This window comes from Poecilia mexicana, unplaced genomic scaffold, assembly GCF_051168715.1.
Source record: "Poecilia mexicana isolate PSO_F unplaced genomic scaffold, ASM5116871v1 scaffold_2, whole genome shotgun sequence".
Classification (NCBI taxonomy): Eukaryota; Metazoa; Chordata; class Actinopteri; order Cyprinodontiformes; family Poeciliidae; genus Poecilia; species Poecilia mexicana.
In genome coordinates, this window is record NW_028263371.1 from 34,574,891 (window position 1) to 34,597,499 (window position 22,609).

At 41.3% G+C, this 22,609-nt stretch overlaps 3 protein-coding genes across 5 annotated transcripts; 2 read left to right on the forward strand and 1 right to left on the reverse strand.

Moving 5' to 3' along the window:
* The first annotated feature begins 1,773 nt into the window (after positions 1–1,773).
* Positions 1,774–8,128, forward strand: cep70 (centrosomal protein 70). Of its 3 annotated transcripts, XM_014973948.2 has the most exons (16): positions 1,774–1,878; positions 1,987–2,042; positions 2,334–2,355; positions 2,514–2,687; positions 2,758–2,857; positions 2,960–3,083; positions 4,287–4,467; positions 5,303–5,503; positions 5,577–5,665; positions 6,285–6,357; positions 6,441–6,581; positions 6,654–6,797; positions 6,874–7,042; positions 7,116–7,203; positions 7,302–7,381; positions 7,475–8,128. In XM_014973948.2, exons 4-16 carry the CDS (start codon positions 2,604–2,606, stop codon positions 7,534–7,536), a joined length of 1,536 nt encoding a protein of 511 aa, XP_014829434.2. In that variant the 5' UTR covers positions 1,774–1,878; positions 1,987–2,042; positions 2,334–2,355; positions 2,514–2,603; the 3' UTR covers positions 7,537–8,128. The 3 variants fall into 3 exon arrangements, with proteins under 3 accessions (XP_014829434.2, XP_087871213.1, XP_087871212.1); XM_088015086.1 differs by lacking the exon at positions 2,514–2,687 and having other exon boundaries at positions 1,775–1,878; XM_088015087.1 differs by lacking the exons at positions 7,116–7,203; positions 7,302–7,381.
* A 1,171-nt stretch (positions 8,129–9,299) lies between these two features.
* On the forward strand, positions 9,300–13,684 carry LOC106908013 (ankyrin repeat domain-containing protein SOWAHC-like). The gene has a single exon (XM_088015076.1). The coding sequence runs from the start codon at positions 9,594–9,596 to the stop codon at positions 11,235–11,237; it is 1,644 nt and encodes a 547-aa protein (XP_087871202.1). The 5' UTR covers positions 9,300–9,593; the 3' UTR covers positions 11,238–13,684.
* A 665-nt stretch (positions 13,685–14,349) lies between these two features.
* dhrsx (dehydrogenase/reductase (SDR family) X-linked) lies at positions 14,350–21,964 on the reverse strand. Its single transcript, XM_088015088.1, has 7 exons — positions 21,831–21,964; positions 20,607–20,714; positions 20,242–20,310; positions 17,172–17,273; positions 16,871–17,078; positions 16,579–16,786; positions 14,350–16,509 (listed from the first exon to the last, which is right to left on the reverse strand). The coding sequence occupies exons 1-7, from the start codon at positions 21,928–21,930 to the stop codon at positions 16,330–16,332; spliced, it is 975 nt and encodes a 324-aa protein (XP_087871214.1). The 5' UTR covers positions 21,931–21,964; the 3' UTR covers positions 14,350–16,329.
* Between the last annotated feature and the right edge of the window lie 645 nt (positions 21,965–22,609).

The window sequence follows — 22,609 nt, forward strand, 5'->3', positions numbered from 1 at the left end:
CTACCTCACACACAAACCACAGTTTGTGAGGTGTGTCTAACCAGGTGATCAGCAACACAAAAGCACCACAGGGCCTGTACTCTCAAGGTTTCATTTTTACTCTGTACACTTCAGACTTCCAGCACAAGAGTTAGGGTAAGGGTTAAGGTCTGCAGTTGTAGGACGGACCAGAGATGGACAAGAGGCTGAGGACAACTGGTAGACTAAAACAATGATTTCATCGTGAATGTAGACAAAACAGGAGATGATTGTTGATTTCTGGAGAAACAAGGTTAGGTCAAACCCTTTTTCCATCATGGTGTTCACTGGGACAACAGACTGGACTGGAGACGCAACCATGAAGCATCTATCTGAAGGGTCAAAGCAGACTGTACTTCTTGAGGAAGCAAGATCTTTCAAGATACAGATCTTCTATAAGTGTCTTGTTTACGGCGTCATCTCTTCTGTAGTCATCTGTTGGGGCAGCAGCATCAGAGCCAGGAACCTAAAAAGGCTCAACAGCCTGTTAAAAAAGGCTGGTTCTGTTGTAGGGACTGTGGAACCTATGAATATGATGACGCCATGGAGGATTCTTCATAAAATCACGAAAATTATGGACAACCTTGACCTTCGTCTTCATGAGACTGTCTTGGGAAGGCAGAGTGTCTTCAGTCAGAGGCTACTTCAAATTCTCTGTAACACAGACCACTACAAGAGATCTGTCCTACCAACACCCGTCAATATCTACAATAACTATTTGAAGAATCTGAGTTAATATCAGTTACAACAACTTTTGATTTCCTTTTGGGATCAATAAAGTATTTTTTAATTGAATTGAATTGAATAATCTAAACCTCTGCTTCAGGACATCAACTAGATGACATCACATGTCGGATAGACGACATAAACAGCTTAAATGTGTTAAAAAAGCATATTTGTAAAAATGACCTAATCAAAGTCCAGAACTAAATCCAACTGAGGTAGGACTTGAAAGTGATGTTCTCCATTAAATCTAACTGAACATGAGGATTTTTTCAATGAAGGAAGGAAAAAACCCTTCAGACTGTAGATGGTTTTACACATCAATCACACAGGGAGCCGAATATAAATGTGCACTTTTTAATGGTTCTAGGTTGAAGTGTCAGTAAGTTGGGTGGTCCAGGCTGCATCAAGGTGATGTAAGCAGTTACCACAAATCATAAAATCATACAGCACAGGTCAACGGAATCCTCGACTCTGTGAAGGCTTAAATTTCCATTTCAATTTTCTGCTCAGTGGAGTTGATTCATGCAGGGACACAGTGAGTGGCCAGACTCTTTGCTCTCATCTATCCATTAATAAATGACAATGACCTTTGCTTTCTGACTCCATGGATACTCCAATCCCTCTGCTGAGCACACCACTATACTGACATAAGAGATCCCCCCTGCTAGAGACAAGAAAGGTCAGACATGATGTAAGTAGAGGGAGATCATTTTATTAAAGCACCTGGATGTTTTCCTCGACTGTAAAATCAACCGGAGGTGTTCATCTCTGCAAATAATATTATATAATATTCATTCTATTATTGAAACGAATTTGATACAGATCTTCCATAAGTGTGTCTGTAGTCATTACACTTGAAGGCATCACTTATTACCGCTAAAAGAGGGCTGTGGTATTGACCCAGCTGTTTCTGCTTTGTTTCCTGCAGGGATGTAAAGATGATCCGTCATTGGGACTGGTTTAACTGTCACGTTACCGCCATCTTGTGGTCGTGGGGCAATAAAGCGCTGTTTTGTTGATTTGTCATCGGATTGGTTAAAGTCCTTTTGTTTAATAATTGCGTCAGGACGCACAGTTTGAACTGCGGAAGCGCGCTGCTCTTTGCAGCAAGTTTGTACGGAGATGGTTGGCAAGGTAATTTATGGCGTTTTGTATTTATAAATGTTTTATGTCATTATTTTATATCCCAATGCGCTGTTTTATTGTTAGCTACAGATGCTATTCTGTTCGGTTTTCCTTTAGCTAGCTTAACTGACGAGAGGCAGTGCCAAGAAGCCGGAGTTAGCATCGCATTTAAGGTCTGCTTCACTCTTTTAAAACTTAAAATGTGTTAGTAAAAAGCTCATTAAAGGGATGGCCTTAAAATTCAGCTTATAAGTCAACTGTAAATGGTATCAGGTAAACTGATAAGAGAGTGAAGTGCTTAAAATTTGATCTGGAGGGGTTCATTCCAAGAGTTGAGAGTTTTCCTTCTAGAGTGGCACCAGGTACAAAATGGGTCTGTACTCATTCCACTTGAAGGCATCACTTACTGTCACTAAAAGAGGGCTGTGGTATTGACCCAGCTGTTTTTGCTTCGTTTCCTGTAGGCATGTAAAGAAGATGAAGCCGGTAAGACTCCTCCTCACCTTTTAGTGTGTGTGTGTGTGTGTGTGTGTGTGTGTGTGTTGTGTGTGTGTGTGTGTGTGTGTGTGTGAAGTGGAGGGCCCCTCCCCTGGTGGATCGCCTTTCCTTCATTGTTGAGTTGTAATTGCGACCTCTTCTCTCAGAGATAGGATCACTGACAGGAGGGTCAGCTCCTGCACACTTTGGAACACATTTATTTAGGAGTTAAACTGATAACTGCATACGGCTTAAGAATGGGTACAGACGCCAGAACAATGCATTTTCCATGCATTACAAATAAGACTTATGTTTATCTGTGGACCCATGGGCAGTTTCAGGTACCACTTAAATCTTCATTATGTATGTGGAGCAGGTTTGACTGATGCTGATTGTGGCTGTGCGTTGCAGCAGGAGCAGGTAGAATGGGATGATGTGAACAAACTGCTGCAGCATCACGGCTTTAAGCCTGTGTTCTTTGCGGACCCTGTGGAGAATAGGAACCTCACAGGTGAGGAGATTTGTTTCTGAAATGGATGTTTCACAGCTGCAATGTCTGATGTAGTTTTTATTTGCACATTTCTTGATGATGGGACCTGCATGTGTCCCACAGATTTGGTCCTGCTGGACAAGAAGTCAGTGAATGAGTTGAGAATGACTCTGAGGATGATGCTGATGGACTCTGAGAGGAGACAGGCGCTCATCCAGGAGCTTGTCAAGTCTAACAACAAGCTCAAGTACGTCTGTTACTCAAATCACCATGTTGGGTGATTCACTACTAACTGTGCCGCTCATGGCAGCGGCATGTGTGAGTACAATTTGTTGCAATAATTTTTGTGAATTGTTAAACATTGAATGTTTGGAGAATTCCCAAAAATAATTCCTTCCGGTGTTTTACGTGTTTTTTTTTTTGTTTTTGTTTTTTTACTTTAGGACAGTTGCTATGATGCACACCCATGGCAACATTGTTGTTTTTTTGTTTTTTTTTTACAACTGGGAGCCACTGATTAGAATCTCAAAAGCTCAAATAACATCTCAACTACAAGACAAAATCCTAGCTGAACCAAAAAAGAAGTCTTCAATCAGAAACTTCTTGAGATTTGTTGACTGACTGCTACTGGAGATCCTTTTTGCTCACAGCATGAATATCCATAACAACTCTTTGAAGACACTTGAATATGAGTTGCGGTAACATTTAATTTCCCTTTCAGATAAATCAGGTATTTTTGAATTTAATCAGAAGAGCACTGGTGACTCTGGAGGAGCTACAGAGATTGGCACCATGTTTGCACAGATGCCCTCAAACACACGTGAAACAAGTTGTGCGGATGTACTACTTTTATTAGGCATTATATTTACAATTTCTGGCAGGACTTGTGAGAAAGCACAGTTTTGAAATCCAATAAGTAGAATTTGTTTTCAGCTGTATTTTTTCAGATTATTCAGATAATCTATATTTTGTCTTGAATTTGATGACAATACCTTGCTTCAGAGTAGATGATTCAGTCAGTAACCACAGTATGAGGTTTAGAAATCTAATGGGCACAAAAACATTTCTGTATCTTTATTTCTTCACCAATATTAAATCTACAATATGAAGTAACTGAAACCATCAGTGTGGTTTGCAGATTTCATCCTGCTAGAGAACAAACGGCAGGCTTAGTGTCGTACCAAGCTCTGGCTCTTTAATAATGGATCTGGTTCTGTGTGGACCACCTGTCCTCCTGTCACCCAATCTCATCAGCATCTGAGGGCCCCTGACTGGTGACCATGGAAATCAGCAATATTCTCTGTAACCTTCAATGCAACCATCTCTGACTCTAAATCTAATAATCTGTCAGATATTTAATTTCCTCTTGATTAGAACTACGTAGATATTTGAAGATATGTGGACATTACAGAGCAAACTAAGTGACACTTTACTGTATGTGTGTTGTCAGAGAGGAAGTACAGAAGCACATGAGTCATGCAGCTCAGCAGTCCCAAAGAGCCACTGAGCTGCAGGGGCTGCTGGATGAGGTGAAGAGCAGAGTTCAGCACCTGGAGGAGCGCTGCCTGGGGAAGGCGGTCCAGCAGCACAGCCTCACCCAGCAGCTGCAGAAGGAAAGCAAAGAGGCTAAGGTGGCTTACTGAGTTTTTGTTCTTCTCTGGTACTTATATGTTGGTTTGTTGGCCAGAAAAAATTCTATGTTGTCTATGTCCAAGTATTTACAGAAACTTTTATAAATGTATGTATAAAAAAGCAGAATATGGTAAAAAAAAAAAAAAAGTTCAAGATTTTCTGTCATTCAGAAAGTTATATAGAGCAATTCCACACAGTGACATGTTAAGTTTGTATTTCTTGTAATTTTGATGGTTAAGACTAGTTGCAAAGAAAGAAATCTCAAAGTTCTGCGTCTCAGAAAATTTAATAATTACATAAAACATATGAACTGACAAGCTGCTTATCTGGTGAAAGGAGAAACAAAACTGAACTTTTGCACAGAATTGGGTCACAATAAAACACTTTGCTGGACGTTAAGTTGTCCCAGATGTTTTTGCAATAAATGATAATATTGTTGTTTTGAGGCCATTTTGAAATAATATTATTGCAATGGCATAATAATGCAAGAATGCCTTTTGAAGATAAACTTTAAATTCTAATCAACATTTAAGACTGAAACTGGAAGCATTTTCAAATATCCAAAATAAACAACAAATCAAATGAGTGATGAAGTTTTTGCAAACAAAATTGTGCTTCTAAAAAAGGCTAGTTAAGGCTTTTGTTATCCAGTTTTGGTAGAAAGAGAGACAAAAGAGAAAATGGATAAATTATGAAAATGGATATTATTGAGCTCGTTTTAATTTATCATGCAGTTTATTGATGCGGCAGGTCTGCTCACACGTCCAAAGTCGTCTTTTCATTTACTCAGCTGTGAGAGTTGGCAGTTGGGATGACACCACTGTCTGTTTGTAGAGGAGATATCTGCTGCTGGAGAAGAAGGTAGTCAGTCTGGAGGAAGAAACAGCACAGCTCAGGAAGAAACTGTATTTGACTGTCAAAGAAGAGGAACAGCGACTGACTCGACAGAGTCGATTACAGGAGTCCAAACATTTCGATCAAGCTACAAAGAGGACCTCTGCCTCCGTCTCCCCGTCTTTCAAAACCATCCTCAAGGTATTTCTCTAAGCCGTTCTTGTTGTTCAGGTTGTGTTCTTAAAGCAGGTCTGATTCCTCGGCTTGTGCCCAGACACATCAGGACCAGCAGAAGGAAAGCAACTCTCACATACAGGAGTTGGAGGAAGAGGTGGAACGGCTCAAGTCGGAACTGGACACAAGGTGTGTTTGTCACCAGAGATGGTTTTGAACTAGACTTCATGTGACTGTTTGTGTGTTTAGGCCAAGAAAAGAGACACCAGATAAGATTGATATCTCTAAATAGGGTGGAATAATACCTTAATAGGTCAAATGGGTCATGTAAAGGTATTACACTATTCACAGAGGTTAGGAATCACATTTATGACTATCTATTCCAATAGTTCAAGCAACAAATAAACACACTAACACACACAACTTTCCGTATTAATACTTAATGTGCATTAATATGCAAAGTGTAAGGCATCATGGCTTGACAGCAGAAGCTAACACTACGGGCTTCGTTATCTCTGCCAATCAGTGCCAAGGAAAATAAATGATGCTTCTGCATTAGCTGCTTTGCAAATGCCAGCCAATAGCAAATCAAGGAGCATTGTGCCGAGGTATTTCAGCTTTCCAAGCTACATTGTCTATATATTCAATAAGCTCTATGGAAAAATCTGCAAATGTCATCAATAATTTACTTTCCACTGCAACTTTTGATTGATTCAAAATGTGTTTGACTGAAGGATTTATTTAAAGCTCAGTACTGAAACAGGAAGTAGTTTTGTTTTGAAGAAATCTGCTTTTTTGCACTGATTAGATGTAGAAGTGACCTCACTGGGAACACCATGGAGCAGTCCCAAACCTCCAGGCAACGGGTCCAGTATCACCACGTAAGTCAGCTTTCCTCTGAGCAGATTAGTTTGTGGTAACTTCCTGTCTGTCAACGCTTTGTTCCAATTTTTCTGCTCTTCAGCTGTTGACTGAGATCAACACGCTCGTTATCAATCCCAGGCTGCAGCAGTATCAACGCTGGCCCAGGGAATCGGAGGAAGCAGAATTCCAGGCTGTCCTTCCCACTCTGGAGCAGTGGTCCCAGCAGCTCCACATGCTCAGGGTAAATACTCAGACAGCCTCGGTATTTACTCAGTGCTGGAAGCTGCTTTGACCAGAGTGTTCCTGTGTTCAGGATCTTCATAGCCGACTGAATAAACTGAGTGCCACACTGATGCCACTGCAGCCCTGTGATGTTGATGCAAAAACACTTAAGGTGGAGGACATGATGCTGCTGGTGGAGGCGCTGCTGGAGAATGCCTCTTCTGACGATAAACAGGTTCATCTTTACTTTTCTGAGATTAGAACTCAGCTTTTTGTTCCTGGTGCTGAAGTCTTCATGCTTGTCCTGCCAGACGCTCAGGAGTCCCACTCGATACACCTTGGCTTCCATGGTGGCTCACTTCCAGAAACTGTTTGACGTTCCCTCCCTCAGCGGAGTTTACCCTCGAATGAACGAGGTCTACACCCGACTGGGAGAGATGACCAACACCATGAGGAACCTCCAAAATGTTCTGGACCTAGGTGACTTTCAAAAATTAGCTTCAGTTGTCCATGTTTCACATAAAGCCTTGCTAACCTTTCCATGGGATGTTAGACAGCAAAGCTTCTCCTACTGAAGTTGTGGACCAGGTCTCCAGACTGGTCTCCTTGGATCCAGGACTGGGACGGGCAGACATTGACAGGTTCATTATCCCACCAGCAGCACTTAGTTTTTTCTTGTTACAGGTTCTGTGCTGGTCTTCATGAAGCTGCTTTTCTGTTGTCTGCTTTTGTTTTTCAGCATCATTATCAAAGTGAAGCAACATGATGAGTTTTTCCCTGCTTTCCACAACCTCGTGACAGAAATCTTAAAGATACTTGGTATCTTTGCTTTACTACAGTCAAACTTTAGGATGACTACATGGTCTCCTTTCCTCTGCATGATCTGCTGACATGGCTCTCTGTGTGTTGCAGGTGTGAGTCACCTGGACGACATACTTCCTGCTCTGCAGTCTCTGAAACAGGCGGCTCAGTGATCCTCCCTTCTCCACTGGATGTCTACTGCTTACATTTACTTATGTTGTCATCACAACTGCGGCCATCAAGTTTCAGACATTGATGGCTGCAGAACCACCCACTGAGCTTAGTAGTATGTTTCTCACCATCAGATGGCAGCACACAACGACCATGTGCCTAAAATAAAACAGAAATCCAACTGAAAATGTTTCGTTTCAGATTCCTCAACAGGAATTGCCTGAGCTACCTTTCCCAGGAACTAGATCTGTACAGTGGGAATTACAGGATTAAATTCCTGTGAATGACTGTGTAACCTCTCATACAATCCTGCCAGAATTGCACCATAGGCTGGAAAAACATGGAATTAACTTTTAGTCATTTGAGTGATGAAATGATGGAAAAATCTTGAAAACAAGTTTATAAACGTGTGTTCCAACCATGTTCTTACGTCATTTTACTCTGTATAACATGTATTTTGCGAACAGGGCTCTCTTTGTCTCTGGTGCCAATTTACCTAAGCATTGTTCTGGGCTCTGTCACATAGCTTTTCAAGCAAAGTGTTGTGCTCCTCTACCTCACAATAAAAGAATGAATAAAGATTTTAAATGTTAAGCAATGTTTTCCATATATTCAGAGCTCATCTGACTGATAAAATAGTTTTAATAAATGGAATGATTATCTGCTCCTCATTTCTTTTAAAGATTTTTATATAATTTCATTGTTGTCAATGAGCCATAAAATGCTGACCAGTCTGGACAGTCATTGTGAAAGCCTAAATTAGAAAACATCTAAGATGGAAATCATGTCTTCAAAGTTCTTTGACAGTCAGGAGCAATGTTGTAAAAAGGGTTCAGCTCCACCCAGGAGGAGAAGCAGTTTGGTGTAGAACTGGACCAGCTGGACTTCCTGCCACTAAAGACTGATTCACAGATGTGTCAGGAGGAACGCTAGCACACCCTGTCTGCATGTAAAAACTCCCTGCAAGCATAGCTGGTTGCTGCAGAGCAACCAGCCAACAAACAGCTGCTGCAACCACTGATGTCATTACTGAACTGGAATAAGGCTCAGCGTAATGTCCAAAATTACTGTCCACTTTGTGTGTGGTCCTCCAGTTCTAGGCCACCTTCTCTTTTCCTTGTATTTGCTCCCACTTGGCTTTAAACTTGGAAAACATGGACTTGTTTTTCATTTGTATGGAGCTCTCAGGTCTATACTAAACTAAGTAAAAGGCACATACTCTGTCCAGGCTTTAATGTCTTGATGTTGTTAAAGCCTGCATTAGCACTTACCTTCCTAAATATTCAATCAATCTTTTCACCTTGACATCTGACACACTTTGAGATGTTAATTTTAATTATTTCTGTTTTTTGTTATTTTTATGTCATATGGCTGTTTGCAACTTTTGTCCATTATGTTTTTAATGTGTTTATTTGTTTTATTCATCTAGCATGCTACAGTACAAATTTTACAGACAAATTTTATACATAAAGTGCCTTATAAATAAAGTTGTATTGGATATGTTTAAAATCAGAAACAGAAAATTAAACCGTTTCTGTTTCAGTACATAAATTAAGTGAAAACTATAATAATCTATTCTATAATGAGGTCATCAACATTTTAGACGTTCAGTTGCTTTAGAATAAAACTTATTTTTTAGTTTTTGGTAGAAAGACCAAAGGTTTCCTACTTCTCTTATTAATTTCGAAACAAACTATTAAGTGCTAGAATAAATAAAATGAAGAATAAATAACATGGAATGATTTTGGTAGATATTCGGAGGTAAATGAACCCACACGTGGTCCTTATTTTGATTTATATCAGTAGTAAAACTAAAACAATTTTTGAAGATAAAAACCATCCCTCGAAATTAGTTCACAGTAATTTTTGAGTTTGTTATTGGGAAACTGCTTTTGACCGTATAAGGCCCAGACCGGAAGTCTCCCGTTGCTAGGAGGCGGAGAACGCTGGGGATAAAATGCTGCTTTCTGCTCTGCTGCCTGGAGGATCGGTTTGATTCAGGGTGCGCTGACTGTCAGGGTGTTCTCAGTCTGTTCGTGCTCCAGGGAATGTGTTCCTCATGGCCAGCGGCTTCAGCCAGGACTCCATAGCGGACTTTCTGAGGCAGAGAGGAGGCACCGTCACGAGCCCTGAGCTACTGGAGCGTTTTAAAGCCGCGTTCCCACAGGAGCCGCACAGCAGGGCTGCTGTCCGCAGCATCTTTAAGTCTTGCGTGGACAGCGTGGCTTTCGTGAAGACAGACAGCGGAGTCAAACATGTCTGTCTGAGGAGACAGTTCCGTTACTGTCCTCCGTCCCCCTCACCTGACGACCAGGTGAGCCGCGATGACGCAGCCGCGAGCGCTCAGGTACAGCAGAAATCAGCGCGCGACTCAGGTTACGGAAATGACTGGAGGAGAGTTCCGCATATTATCACTGCAGAGAGCGACCAGCCGGACAAACCGGAGCAGGACTGTGGACAGCAGGGCTTGCTTGGTGTTCTGGATGAAGTGGCCGGCAGCTCAGTTCACATGGGGAACTCTGGGAGCTTCAGTACGCAGAGGAAGGACTCCAGGAAGGAAAAGGTCGCGAAACTTGCCATTCCACAAATCACAGTGATTCAGGCTTCGCCGCTCCCTGTGGACGGATCTGTCTTCATCCTGCCTGGGCCTGAGTCTTCTGCAACTGCAGCTGACGTACACACCGACTGGACGCCTGAGGGCCTGAGAGAGGAAGAGCAACAAGGTCTTGCGTCTGAGCAGAGGTTCCTCTCCACCAAGCAAGACTCGGAGGACAAGGAGGATGAACGCTGCAACTTGTCTGGCAGCGAGGACAGCTGCAGTCCGAAGGGCAGCCGGAAGCACTTCATCCAGGTGATGATGAACAGTTCTCCTGAAGTGAGGAACAGTATAGAACTCCGCAGCCCCGTCTGCCTCACCCCCAGGAGCGACGGTGACTCGGCCTCGCTGGGCTCTGCCAGCCTGGACGTGGACAGGACCTCCATCACCCTGGACCCTGCGGAACACGAGTGGATGATGTGCGCCTCAGATGCAGAGTGGGACAGCCTCCACGCCCTCCTCAGCAATGAACCCAACCTGGTCCTGAAGAAGGACTTTGTCACTGGTTTCACCTGCCTGCACTGGGCTGCTAAGCATGGCAAGCAAGAGCTGATTGCTCTGATCATCAACTTTGCCAAACATCACAACCTTCCCATTAGCGTGGATGTTCGCTCCAACATGGGCTACACGCCACTTCACATAGCTGCCATCCACAGCCACATGGAGGTGCTGAAGCTCCTGGTGGGGGCGTATAACGCAGACGTGGAAATCAGGGACTACAGTGGGAGGAAGGCCTGTCACTACCTCACCAACAACGTGAGTGTGGACATTAGAGACATCATAGGAGCATATGAGCTCACTGAATCCAAAGGTGCAGAGCCTAGGATTGGAGGTCGCTGGAGGTTCTCCAAAGTCCTTCAGAACAACCTGAAACCCATCCACCAGCTCAGCCTCAGAGACAGCGACCTTACGGGGGGCGAGGACCACCTCAGGAGCAAACCCGTCCGGAGGAGGTCTTCACTTAGCAGGATGAAGCCCAACCTGCAGAAGATACGCCAGAGGGCGTCCCAGCTCGTTCACAGCACTTCTTTCCGGGATAAACGGGAGCTGGATGAATCTGAGGAGAAACCCTCGAGGTCCAGACCTAAAACCCATTTCCTCGATTGAGCCCAAGTCTGCTACATGATGCTTCTGATGGATTTGGGTTGATCATGTTTGCAGGAATCTTTGATTCCCTCACTCCTTGATGCTTCACACTGCTGGTCAGCTGGCTGAAAGAAGGCTTCTGATTTCTTCCTTGCATACAACAAAATCTGATTCATCTGCATAGAAATATTTCCAGTCGTGAAAAGCAGGAAGCACCGCTTCTCACCTCTTTAAGCTTGCATTGCTGTTGAGCAACTGACTGCAGACTTCAACAGAGCAGATAGCCCAACTAAATAAACAACTATCAGGTATTTCTCTTACTTTATGAAGAGCAGAATACACAAATGAAACTCAGTCCTATAGTTTTATGATGGGGTTTTCCTTTTTATCCTAACTGGTTTTGCTTAGTTACGGTCCAAAGTTTAAGTGACCCATAAGAAGCTGAAAAACTAATCCAGATTAACCAGTTGTGACATCCTGACCCGGCTCTGGGTTGGCCTGCTTCCTTTTATCCGTCCTCAGCTGACAGCCTCAGTGTGCAACCTGGAGCAGGAGCCACCAGGGCTAATCTGGATTTCATGGGGTTCATTAGCACTGACGAGTTAGGTAACGCTGAGTTCGGTGTGTATGTTCTGTGTGCCTGCACATTTTTGACCTGAACTGACCAAAGTTAGGCCAAAGAAAAGTTGGTTCACAGCTAATGCTTTGGATTTAGAGAGGCTCATGTTTGTTTACAGAAATTAGTTGTAAAAAGTTGTAAGGTACAGGACACAGTGTCAGTTAATGTACAGTGTCCTGTTTGTCTTTGACTTGGGCTGGGCATCATTAACATTAAAAATGGTGATAAACAAACACATGCTCAATATCAACAGAAAATACATTCAACAGAATATTCCAGTAATTTCAATGAACAATGCATTCTGGGGGATGTAGGCAAAGGAAAGACGTTAGCTGGTCAACGGCTCACTCATTGGTAAGCTAGCAACAACTTGAGTAATTTGTGCAGCAGCAGTTTGTTGTTTTGCCACCGTGCCTCTAGCCTGGCCTTTGCCTTCCTGTAAAACACATTCTGCTCAATTCTCACTTCACAGACAGTTTGGGCTTTCTCTCATTCACTTGGATTCCTTCAGTAGAATTTCTACTGGGCCAATCAGTGAACAGAAGAAATTGTGAAAGATGACAACATTTCTCTGTATTTTGGCTGTAGCTTTAGCAGTGGTAGTGGAGGGTTGTTTACAGCACAGGCAATTTATGATGCTTTGAACTGGTGCATTATATATGTTATGGCAAAACGATTGTAACTTCAACAGAGCCCACACCTCCTGGAAGTAATTGTAATTGTTTCTCAATAGCGGAGAGTCTACACCATCTGTATGAAGCAAAGCAAAGGCAAACAAGGGGCTGTGTTTCACCAGGACTCATTTTCCGAAAGGACAAAATGAGTAGAACAGCTCAAGAGGAAATTGTGGACAAAGCAGGACAGGTCAGTTTGGCAGTATTTTGGACATGTAAAATAAAAAACCAATCGAAAAGTATCAATATTGACATATCGATATTGACACATATGTTTTTCAGTCATATTGCCCAGCCCTACTGCCAGTCATATTTTGAGCACAATCTCAGTTTTTGGATGTGAATACAGGAGAATAATCTTTATTTACGCCTCCATGGAAAAATAGAGACAGAAAGAAGTATGATAACTGTGGTTTGAACATTTTTTTAAGCATTCCACTGAGACGCAGCCCTTCTCTGAGCTAACAGCTCCACTTGAAGAAATTCATCATTCACCAACATGCTGCGTCATGTCAGAGATCAGCCTCGCCCACACGCTGCACTGACTTCTCATTCCACATACCAGCAACTCACCTGGAACTTTCCACAACCAGCCTACAAAAACACTGTATCTTTCAGGCAGAAAGCACTTCATTTACTGTAGACAATTCAACGCCACCTGCGATAAACTGGATCAGACACTTGGCTCCTCAGCAGGGGCGCAACTACATATTATTCAGGTGGATGCGAAAACATAAATCGCACCCCTCCTCGCACCCCCCAGACGAAGACACGTGAAAGGTAAAACTCGCTACATTTACATTTACATGTGCGCGAGGTGAAGTGTATGCGAAGGCATATCGGGGCGCCGCCCCCTCCAGACGGGGTTTTGACGCCCCCTCTGGTGCAGCGCCCCTATGCGTTGCATGCGCTGCATACCCACTTGTTGCGCCACTGCTCCTCAGGATCAGGATCTATGCATGTTTCTGAGTAAGGATTTAAGGGTTCTGCTGCCCTCTCGAACTTATGTTTACATGATGTGTTTTACAATTATGCTTAAAAGGGCTGTATGTGTCTTTTTGGGAGCACAGATCAAAATATATATTTAATTTGGGTTAGAATTTATGAGCTATCTCTGAAGAGGTTTTGAAGAAAATCTATTGGATTAAAAAAATAAATTTTATTTGAAAACAAAACTCTGCTGTTGTGTTTCTTCTCTAAAAGTTATTTAAGTTGCTGCTGTCATAAATGAAATATTTCCGCTTCACTCTCAGTTGTAATCTCAGGTTCCCCCACTAGATGTCAGTGTAGGACAGCAGTGGAACATCAGTGCTGAGACTGAAGAAGATCACGTTCTGATGAATAAGTGTTTCATATCTATTTCGATAATTACAATAAGTCATACTGTCCTACAGTGACATCTAGTGGGAGAACCTGAGATTACAATTGAGAGTGAAGCTGAAATGTTTCATTTTCATAGACACATGCACACACAAAAGAGGGAGATTTAAACAGTTTGCAACTTACAGTTTATAATAGTTCAATTATTTATGATTTTAAGTTGAATAGTGTTATCATAAAAATAGTTACTTATAAGCTGTGCTAAGCTAAACAGGTTTAGTGTGACTAGAAAAATGTGCTTGTGTCCTAAACCATGGTATCAAACATGCAAGAGTAGTAACATGCAATTTAATAATTGTTTTGAATCTCTGGCAGCAGTGCAAATAATACATGTCCACAGTATAAAATAAGCAGATGAGGTGAAGTGTATTCAACTCTTAACAGCAACCGGTGAGACATTTCCTATACATTATTTATTCTTTGCTGCTTATTTTCAATAAAAACACAGATTAATATAAAGTGCAAGTCTATTAAAGGAGAAATGCTTTATTAAAGGATTGTGTAGTAATACAATGCTTTGCAAAAGTATGCTGTGTTTTTCTTCAGCATTGTAGGTCATGGCTTCACTTGCGACACAAAAAGGACAAACGTGTTTAAAGAATCTCCTTCATTATATCTAACAGAAACTGAGCCATTTTGTCCATTTAGGTTTGTAGTTGGAACAGGGAAAAATGTGGAAAAGCTGAAAATATAAGACCTTTGATAAATGTTGTTGGTCAAATGTTTCACTATGACATCAAGAAGACAGAAAAGGTTGCAAACAAATTATGTTAAATTACATAGAAAGTCTTCTCTGTCCACATCATGATGCAGTCATCTTCACACCCTAAAAGTTCACACTTGCTGCTTCGCTTACATGATTTATGCAAAACTGCAGAAACATTTAGTCACTTTTCATGTACTTTAAAAAAAAGGCACTTTACAGGCTAAAAGGAAACCATTTGATATGATTTTATCTGTCAACATTAACTGTTTCAGAGTCTGGTTTAAGTTTTTAAATGTTCAAATTGCACTACAGAAATACTGCTGCCTCCTAGTGTTTGGATGGTTTTACAGATACACATAACTTTAAAAAGCATTATAACCACAGAAACTTCGCCGTTCAGTCACTGAGCCAGCATGAGGTTTTCTGTATCCTGAACTCAAATGCCATCAGTCTGACAAAAATACAGTAGAATTAAAAAACAATTATCAGGCTTAAAGTTCAAACTGAAATGCTGAGACATTCAGATGTCATATGTGGAAATAGTCTGCAAACTTCATTCAAAATGAAGGTAAGTGTGTCAAAGTTCAGGCAACGTGGCAGACGTCATCTTAAGGCAACAGGATCTTGTCCTCAGAAGAATAAAACAGGCTGTAAAGGCTTGTGAAGCTCAGTGGTATGTAACTCTGAAGAGTTTTACAGTGAAAGGTCAAGTCACTGGAAGTTAGGTCAGTTAAAGTCATGAGCTGCATTATTGCTGGCTTGTGAAAATAGAGTACATATCTGATTTCTCTGCATGTTTCTTGTTGGAGTCACATTAAACAGGACTTGAGCATAAAATCACCACAGAGATTAAAGCTGGCAGTAGTTCACTCTGATCCTTTGAACCTTTGCTCGAGATGCCGTGCTCTTGGCCATGATGCAAATCAGAACAACTCATGTGTACGTTGACTCCTGTAGAGATTGTCCAGAAAAATTAATAAAAAAGAAATCACACAGTTGATGTCACTGTACAATACTCACAGGTGCTGCACAGACTAGGATGTAAACCAAACTTCTCATTTGATCGTAAACCTTTGATGAGGAAGCAAGATGGCGATGGATAGCAAGTGTTGCTTCAAAGGACTGGCAGCTCTTGGTGCAAGAAGATTAACGTTCATACACACTTTGTAAGTAAGCAGTATTAGTAAGATGCAATGAAATGTATTATGCAGAGAATGTATGCTTCTAATTATTAGTAACCATCAAGAAACACATAATGTAGCCAACCATGCACCAAAAAAACTGATAAGCATCTAGATTTTTGACACTGTTAAAGGGAAATGCCGTTTACAACATATTTCATAAGTCATGTGCCATGACTTCAGGCAAAAATCAACAAACATGTCAGGAGGGAGAAGGCGCGGTCCGATTTCTAAGCTAGCCATTTCCAACTTTAATAAATACTGCCATCTATGAGAAGAATGAAACAATTAGGTATACTACTTTTGCAGACAAATTAACTTGACTGGACACTTTGAAATGCCTTGTTGCTGAAAAAGTGCTACAGAAATAAAATGTCTTCTTCTGAACAAGTAGAAGTCATGTCTGTATTGGCAAAAACAACTTGGGAAAACAATCAAAGTCGCTCCTGGTGTCACTTCCGACAATCGTCATAGTGCCTCAACGTGGTTGGGTGAAGTAGTTGTGAATAGTTAATAAAGGAGGAACATTGTGGAAATGGGAGTACTCCAGGTATCAGGCCTGGAGTCCCACAAGCTCGCAGCTTTTTTTCCACAGCTTGGTCTGCAGCTCAGAGTCGTAGGACAGATCAGAGGACTGAGTCTTCTGACCGTTGTACAGGTAACAGCCGCCCACTCCTTCCATCTCAGAGGCAGCTGCAGCATACACCGATATGGAGGCTCCCTCTGCTGGAGTCTGAGGACAACAGTACAACCAGTTCTAAACTAGTCTTGACAAAGTTCGATTAAGGTTTTAAAGACATACCCTGAACAGAATACTAGCCACTGGTTTCTTCATCATCTGTGCTAATGTCCAGAGGTTATCGTACAGCGCCGTGTCCACCATCCCAGGGTCCACAGCATTGACGGTGACAGAGAATCCTCCAGCCGCCAGCTGCTCTTGAAGGTAGTAGGTGAAGAGGACCAGGGCCAACTTGCTTTGGCAGTAGGCACCATGGGAGCTGTAGACCACTCTGTTGGGAAAGAGGTAATAAACAACATCATGTACAACAAACAATTTACCGCTCAGAGAGTCTATGGTGGTTTCATGGTTGCACCTCTTGTTCAGGTCCTCCAGGTTTATCTCTCCTGCGTAGTGTGTGGCAGAGGCCATGTTGATAATTCTTGAGCAGCGACCCTCCCTTCCAGACGTCTTCAGCAGGTCCAGCAGCATGTTGGTCAGCAGGAAGTGGCTCAAATAGTTCAGGCAGAAGTGGAATTCAAAGCCGTCCTCTGTCCGTCTCTCAGGAACCAGCATGGTTCCAGCTGTGTCAAAGTGGAACAGCTGTCTTTAGTCAGACAACAAAGCGTCTGCTTTCATTAATGGTGACCATCTAATGAAAGATATGAGGAGCCTACCGTTGTTAATGAGAACATGCAGAGGCAGAGATCTGTCTCTGAACTTCTGCACAAAGTGCCTGACTGATTTCAGGGAGGTCAGGTCCACAAAGACAAACTCAGCTGGAAGCAGAAAAGTTTTAGTTTCAGTTCTCAACCACAGTTTTGACAGAACTCAGCTAAGATCCCAGTACAACATTCTGGGCTGAAATCACAATCACTAACAAGAGAATCATTAAGCAAGCCGAAGGTTCGATCCACTATTGGGGAGCTGATTAAATATCCAGACTAGAAATGATTCTAGCAATAACTGGATTTACACGGAGCTGATGAAAGACACACACAGAGCTGGACACCACTGAGAAACCTCCCCACTGCCTGACACTACACTGTGTGCACAATTATTAGGCAAGTTTTAGTTTTGACCATATCATCATTTCTATACATATTTTCCAACTCCAAGCTGTGTAAACTTGAGTGCTTATTGAATTTAAACATGTCAACTGGTGTTTAGTTGTTTGATGAGGGAGGGTGGTGCCAAAGGAGATCAACATGAAGGTGTGCATAATTATTAGGCAGCTTTTGTTGCTCAGTCAAAATGAGCCAAAAAAGAGATTTAAGAGACTCTGAAAAGTCCAACACTGTAAAGTCTTTCAGAAGGATGCAGCATTCTTTAAACTGCTAAGATGGTGGAGTGTGATAACAGAACCATCAAATATTTTGCTGTGAACAGGTTTGCAAGAAACATGTTGAGAAAAAAAGACTTAAATTAACTGCCAAAGATTTGAGAAGAATAAAAAGTGAAGTTACCAGAAACCCATTATTTTCCAGCCTACCTGGAGTTCTAGAAGTACAAGATGTTCAGAGACATGGCCAAGATAAGGAAAGCTGAAAACCGACCCCCATCGAACAAGACACATAAGTTGAAGCATCAACACTGGACCAAGACAGATCTGAAGACAGAATTTTCAAAGGTTTTATGGACTGATGAGATGAGAGTGAGTCTTGAGGGACCAGATGGATGGACCTGTGGCTGCATCAGTAATGGGAACAGAGATCCACTTCGCGTCAGATGCCAGCAGGGTGGAGGCGGTACTGGTATGAAGATGGACTCAAAATCAACTTCCAAACCAGTTATTAGAAGACACTTTCTTAAAGCAGTGGTTCAGGAAAATGTCTGCATCTTTCAAGAGGACCATGATTTTTACAGGACTGTGCATCAGTGTACTTGTTAAAGTCCACACTTTTCTCAGGAGAGAGTCAGCGCATCATCCAGCTGCGACCGAGGGCCGAGCTCACTCAGAGCATTTCAGCTGGAATCACTTGGAGGAGATTCGCCCGGGTCTAGCAACCTTTTCCATCTGGATGTTCCTCCTCTCTTCCTCCTGTGGGTTAGCTGACTAGCTGCCTGAGTTAATGGTTGTTCTCATTTTCAAAAATTGTTCTTAAAGTTTGCCCGGGTTTGGTTTTTGTGTCTTCAGTTTCAAGTTGCAGAGAAGGAAACCCTGTTTTTAAATGCTGCGTTTTGTTCCAGCAGCACTATTTGTAAAGCTACTCCAAGAAAACATGTTGGGTCACAATTATTGGTTATATTTAAGTTGAATCTGTTGCATCATTTTATCCATTTATTAGTTTTATAATTAAGTCAATTTTTTTTTTTACTTTGTATTACCATTAGTGTATTGGTTTGCTAAGCACTCTCTGTCTGCCTACGATTATAACTTTGATTTCTTAGGATTACGTACTAAAAGAAATAGGATTAAAGCAAAGTTTGCATGACACACAACGTAAAGACATTGATCATAACCATTGATCTTACTGAAGTCTGAATCTACTGTTAGGTCTAGATGTTACTTTATATGATTAATTTTACAGGTAATTTCATGTATTATTACTGCCAAACCAAGATGTCCAGTATGGAGAAATGGGATGATCTCGACATACTCCACCATGTGGCTATCCAGCAAAGGCCTTGAAGGGATCTATGATTAGTAACAATAGACTTTATTTGGGAAATATTTATTTTAGATATAAAAACAATACAGTAATAATACTGTAAGTTATTTAGTTTTCATAAATTTTAATAAAATATTGTCACAGGAACTTTGCCATGTTATGCACGCTGCAATGCATTTTGGGTAAATGATGTCAAATGGTCCAACCGACTGGTTCCGTCCAGCCAAAACAGTGATGAGTAACTTTATGAAGCCTTTTTAATTTTGACTGGAGCGTTGAAATCGATCTGAACGTAGAAGTCACACGAGGTGATGAAGATGAGGAGGACCAAACGGAGGAAGAGGAAGAGTTGACCATAGGAGCTGCTGGTGCTTTGCTGGTTGGACTGTGTGATCCAGTAAGAACGTCTATAGCTCTGCACGGTTTCCCCCTGTGTATTATAAGCCTGGCGGGCCACCAGGCTTTACTTGTGCCCCCACCAGGCTAAGCATTGTTTATTTATTTTAGTTTTCTTTTTTTTTTTTTTTTAACAATAGCCTTTTTTAAAAAAAAAAAAAAAAGACTTTATAGTTTGTGTTTAGGTTTTAATCTTCCAGTAACACATAATTATCAAGTGATATTCTCAAATTTTCTGTCAACTTTAAACATTTATTAACTCAAAAACACAGTGAGCTGCAGGATGACTGCCGTATGGCCCGAGCTCCGGACTTAGCAAATGAAATAAATGAATAACTAAAATTAACAGAGAAATCCACATAATTACAATTATGAATATATAAAACAAAGAAACCCAGAATAACATCACTAAATTTCTGCAGGCCTTCTGCCTAAGGTCAGAGGTCATGATTCAACAATCAGAAAGGGGAGGCAAAAGTGGCATCAAATAGTATCAGTTTTTTTCTCTTTAATATACAAAATCAATATTTGAAACCTGATTTTTGATTTTCTCTGGTGCTCAAAATGCTTTGAAGGATTTAAATGAGACCAAAAAAAAATGCAAAAACAGAAGAAATCTGTGAAGGAGCAAGAATCTATAATATCTCAATAATGTAATAATGTAAATAAATTATATTTCACTCTAATGATTTAAATATGCAGTAGATGTATTATTACAATTTGTAGTTTAGTTGATTACCTTTTCCTTCATAGCATTCTTCATTTATCCTGCTGACAGCTGCAGCACCCTCTTCTGGCTCGTTCCCAGCTGGAGATCATAGAGATCATAAAGGGGCTTGGTGGGTCTGATGTCCAGTATGTAGTTTACTTTAACTAAACCCTTCTGTCTGAGACATCAAACTGATCACATTTATGTATTAACTGACAGGCCATTGCATGCAAGACTAAAAAAATAACTTAACAGATGTCACAAAAAATTCACACACTGCTGTCATCTCCTTGCCTCTGCTTTGCAAGAATTAGAGTAGAAGGAAAACATGTCAAAGTCATAATGTTTGGTAGATCTGACAAAAGGAACATGTTCTTAGTGAGGCAGCAGCCTACCTATGATGACATGCATGCCCAGGCTTGCCAGGTGTCTTGCAGTCTCAAACCCCATTCCTCTGGTACCCCCAGTCACTATGGCAACCCTCCCCTTTTGCTTGGGTAAGGCTAAGAAAAGAATGTGAGAAGAAGCCATTAATTTATAGACAAAGAAATGGAGTTAAATCACAGAGTGCAAAAAACTGTTTTAGATCCACTTTATTCTAAAAAGTTGAGGGTTTTATTGGGATGAAACTGTTCACTTCTCACTCACTGTCCAAGTTAAGCTGACAAAACAAAGTTTTATCTAGATTTTAAAAAAACAGCTGGACACCAGTACCGTCAGGTTGGAACCCGTACCGACCACTAATGGGTAAATCTGTTTGTAAGAAGCTAGCCAACTTCTTTTTGTGTTGTTGCACTAAGGCACACTTGTTCTGTCTGATTGTGAAATGTGTAAGGAACTCCAATGGATCAGAGGTTGATCCAGTGGTTTTGATCGTCTTACAATTTCTATGGTGGATTAAAACTTTTAGAAAGGTCAAACCCAGATAAGGAAACTGCATGGTGGGATCACATGTTCTGGAAGTTTACAGCAGAACATTTAAACCCTTGTTTTATCATCTGTATGTATTCATTCAAGCTCAGAAACATGAATCAAACTAAAATCTTTATCCAATTTACACGACAGTAAAACGGTTGGAAAATCCCCCCATTCATATTCAGCTGCCGACATTCTTGGGAAGATTTGCAAGGGACAAAGGGAACAGTCAGTTCTTTCTTTGTTTCCATCCAGGACGTGTGAGGACTTTCTCTTCATCCAAATTCAAATAATGAAATCTAAATTCTCCACTCTTATTACCATCCATCACAACAATTTTGGATGATTTTAGACTGATTCATTAGTTAAAGTGAGAAAGTCTGCCCATTGTTTCTCAACAATAGTTTTACAGAACATCTACATTTATATTTTAAAGTGTAATAATATTAATGCTGTAAAGCAGGAAGTCCTGCCTGAGCTCCCATCTCGGAATCATTCAGGAGGTTTCATTTCTGCAGGTGTTGAGGGGCCGGGTAAGGGCTAGGTAATCAGCTATTGAGGATTATTTGTTGCTGTTCTCAACACACAAAAGCACAAACAGAGGTTCATTCAGAACTCAAACATCTACAACAGTCAAAACAGCAATACAAGTTCATTTCCTGTTGCAGTTCAAACGTGAAAGAGAAACAGAGGTTGGATCTGACCTGGCATCTCAAAGGTTCGGTTGAACATTTGGTAGAGCAGAACTTTGATCCCACACAGATACAGCCTGAGGAGAGGAACCAGCACTGACAGCAGCCACATCCTGCAACCTGCAGCCTGTGTAAGCCGGTGTGACGTAACGCGGCGCGGTGGTGAAATGAGTCCGGCTCTCCGTTCCAACACTATAACATGTCTGTGGTTCCGCCCCCACGTTTCCGCGTAACACTTTGGGATTTCCGTACTGACCAACTACCGCAAACCTTCAGATATGGTGTGCTACATTCTGAAAAACTGTTTATCTTTTACTGTTTCATTTTGGTCCAATTTATTGGCAAAATTAATTATTTATACTTCAGACTTCAGAATTGAAGACATTAATTTGTTACCTAGGGCAACGTTGTGCAAAAAGGGTATAAAAAGGATTAATTCCAAGGTCATAAAATCTAGAAAATGTCAGCAAATGATTTATTATGCTACTGAAAAACCACTAAACATATTGTATGATTTGACATAAGAGTGATTCTATAATTGCAGATCTATTTGATACCCAGAGTCATTTTGTTTGGCCTACTTTGATTTCATGTTTTAAAATTTCCCCAATGCATTTGTGACAATATCTGGTGATTTTAATTATGCCCCACTCTCTTCCCGTCTTCCAGTGTTTCAGCAGTTTGTCAGCTGCTCTACCAGGGAGAGGGGAGCGAAACAAGACATTGGATATTTTTTAGACAAATGACAAAGACTTGACAACTACCAAAGCAATACCTCAGCTTAGAAAATT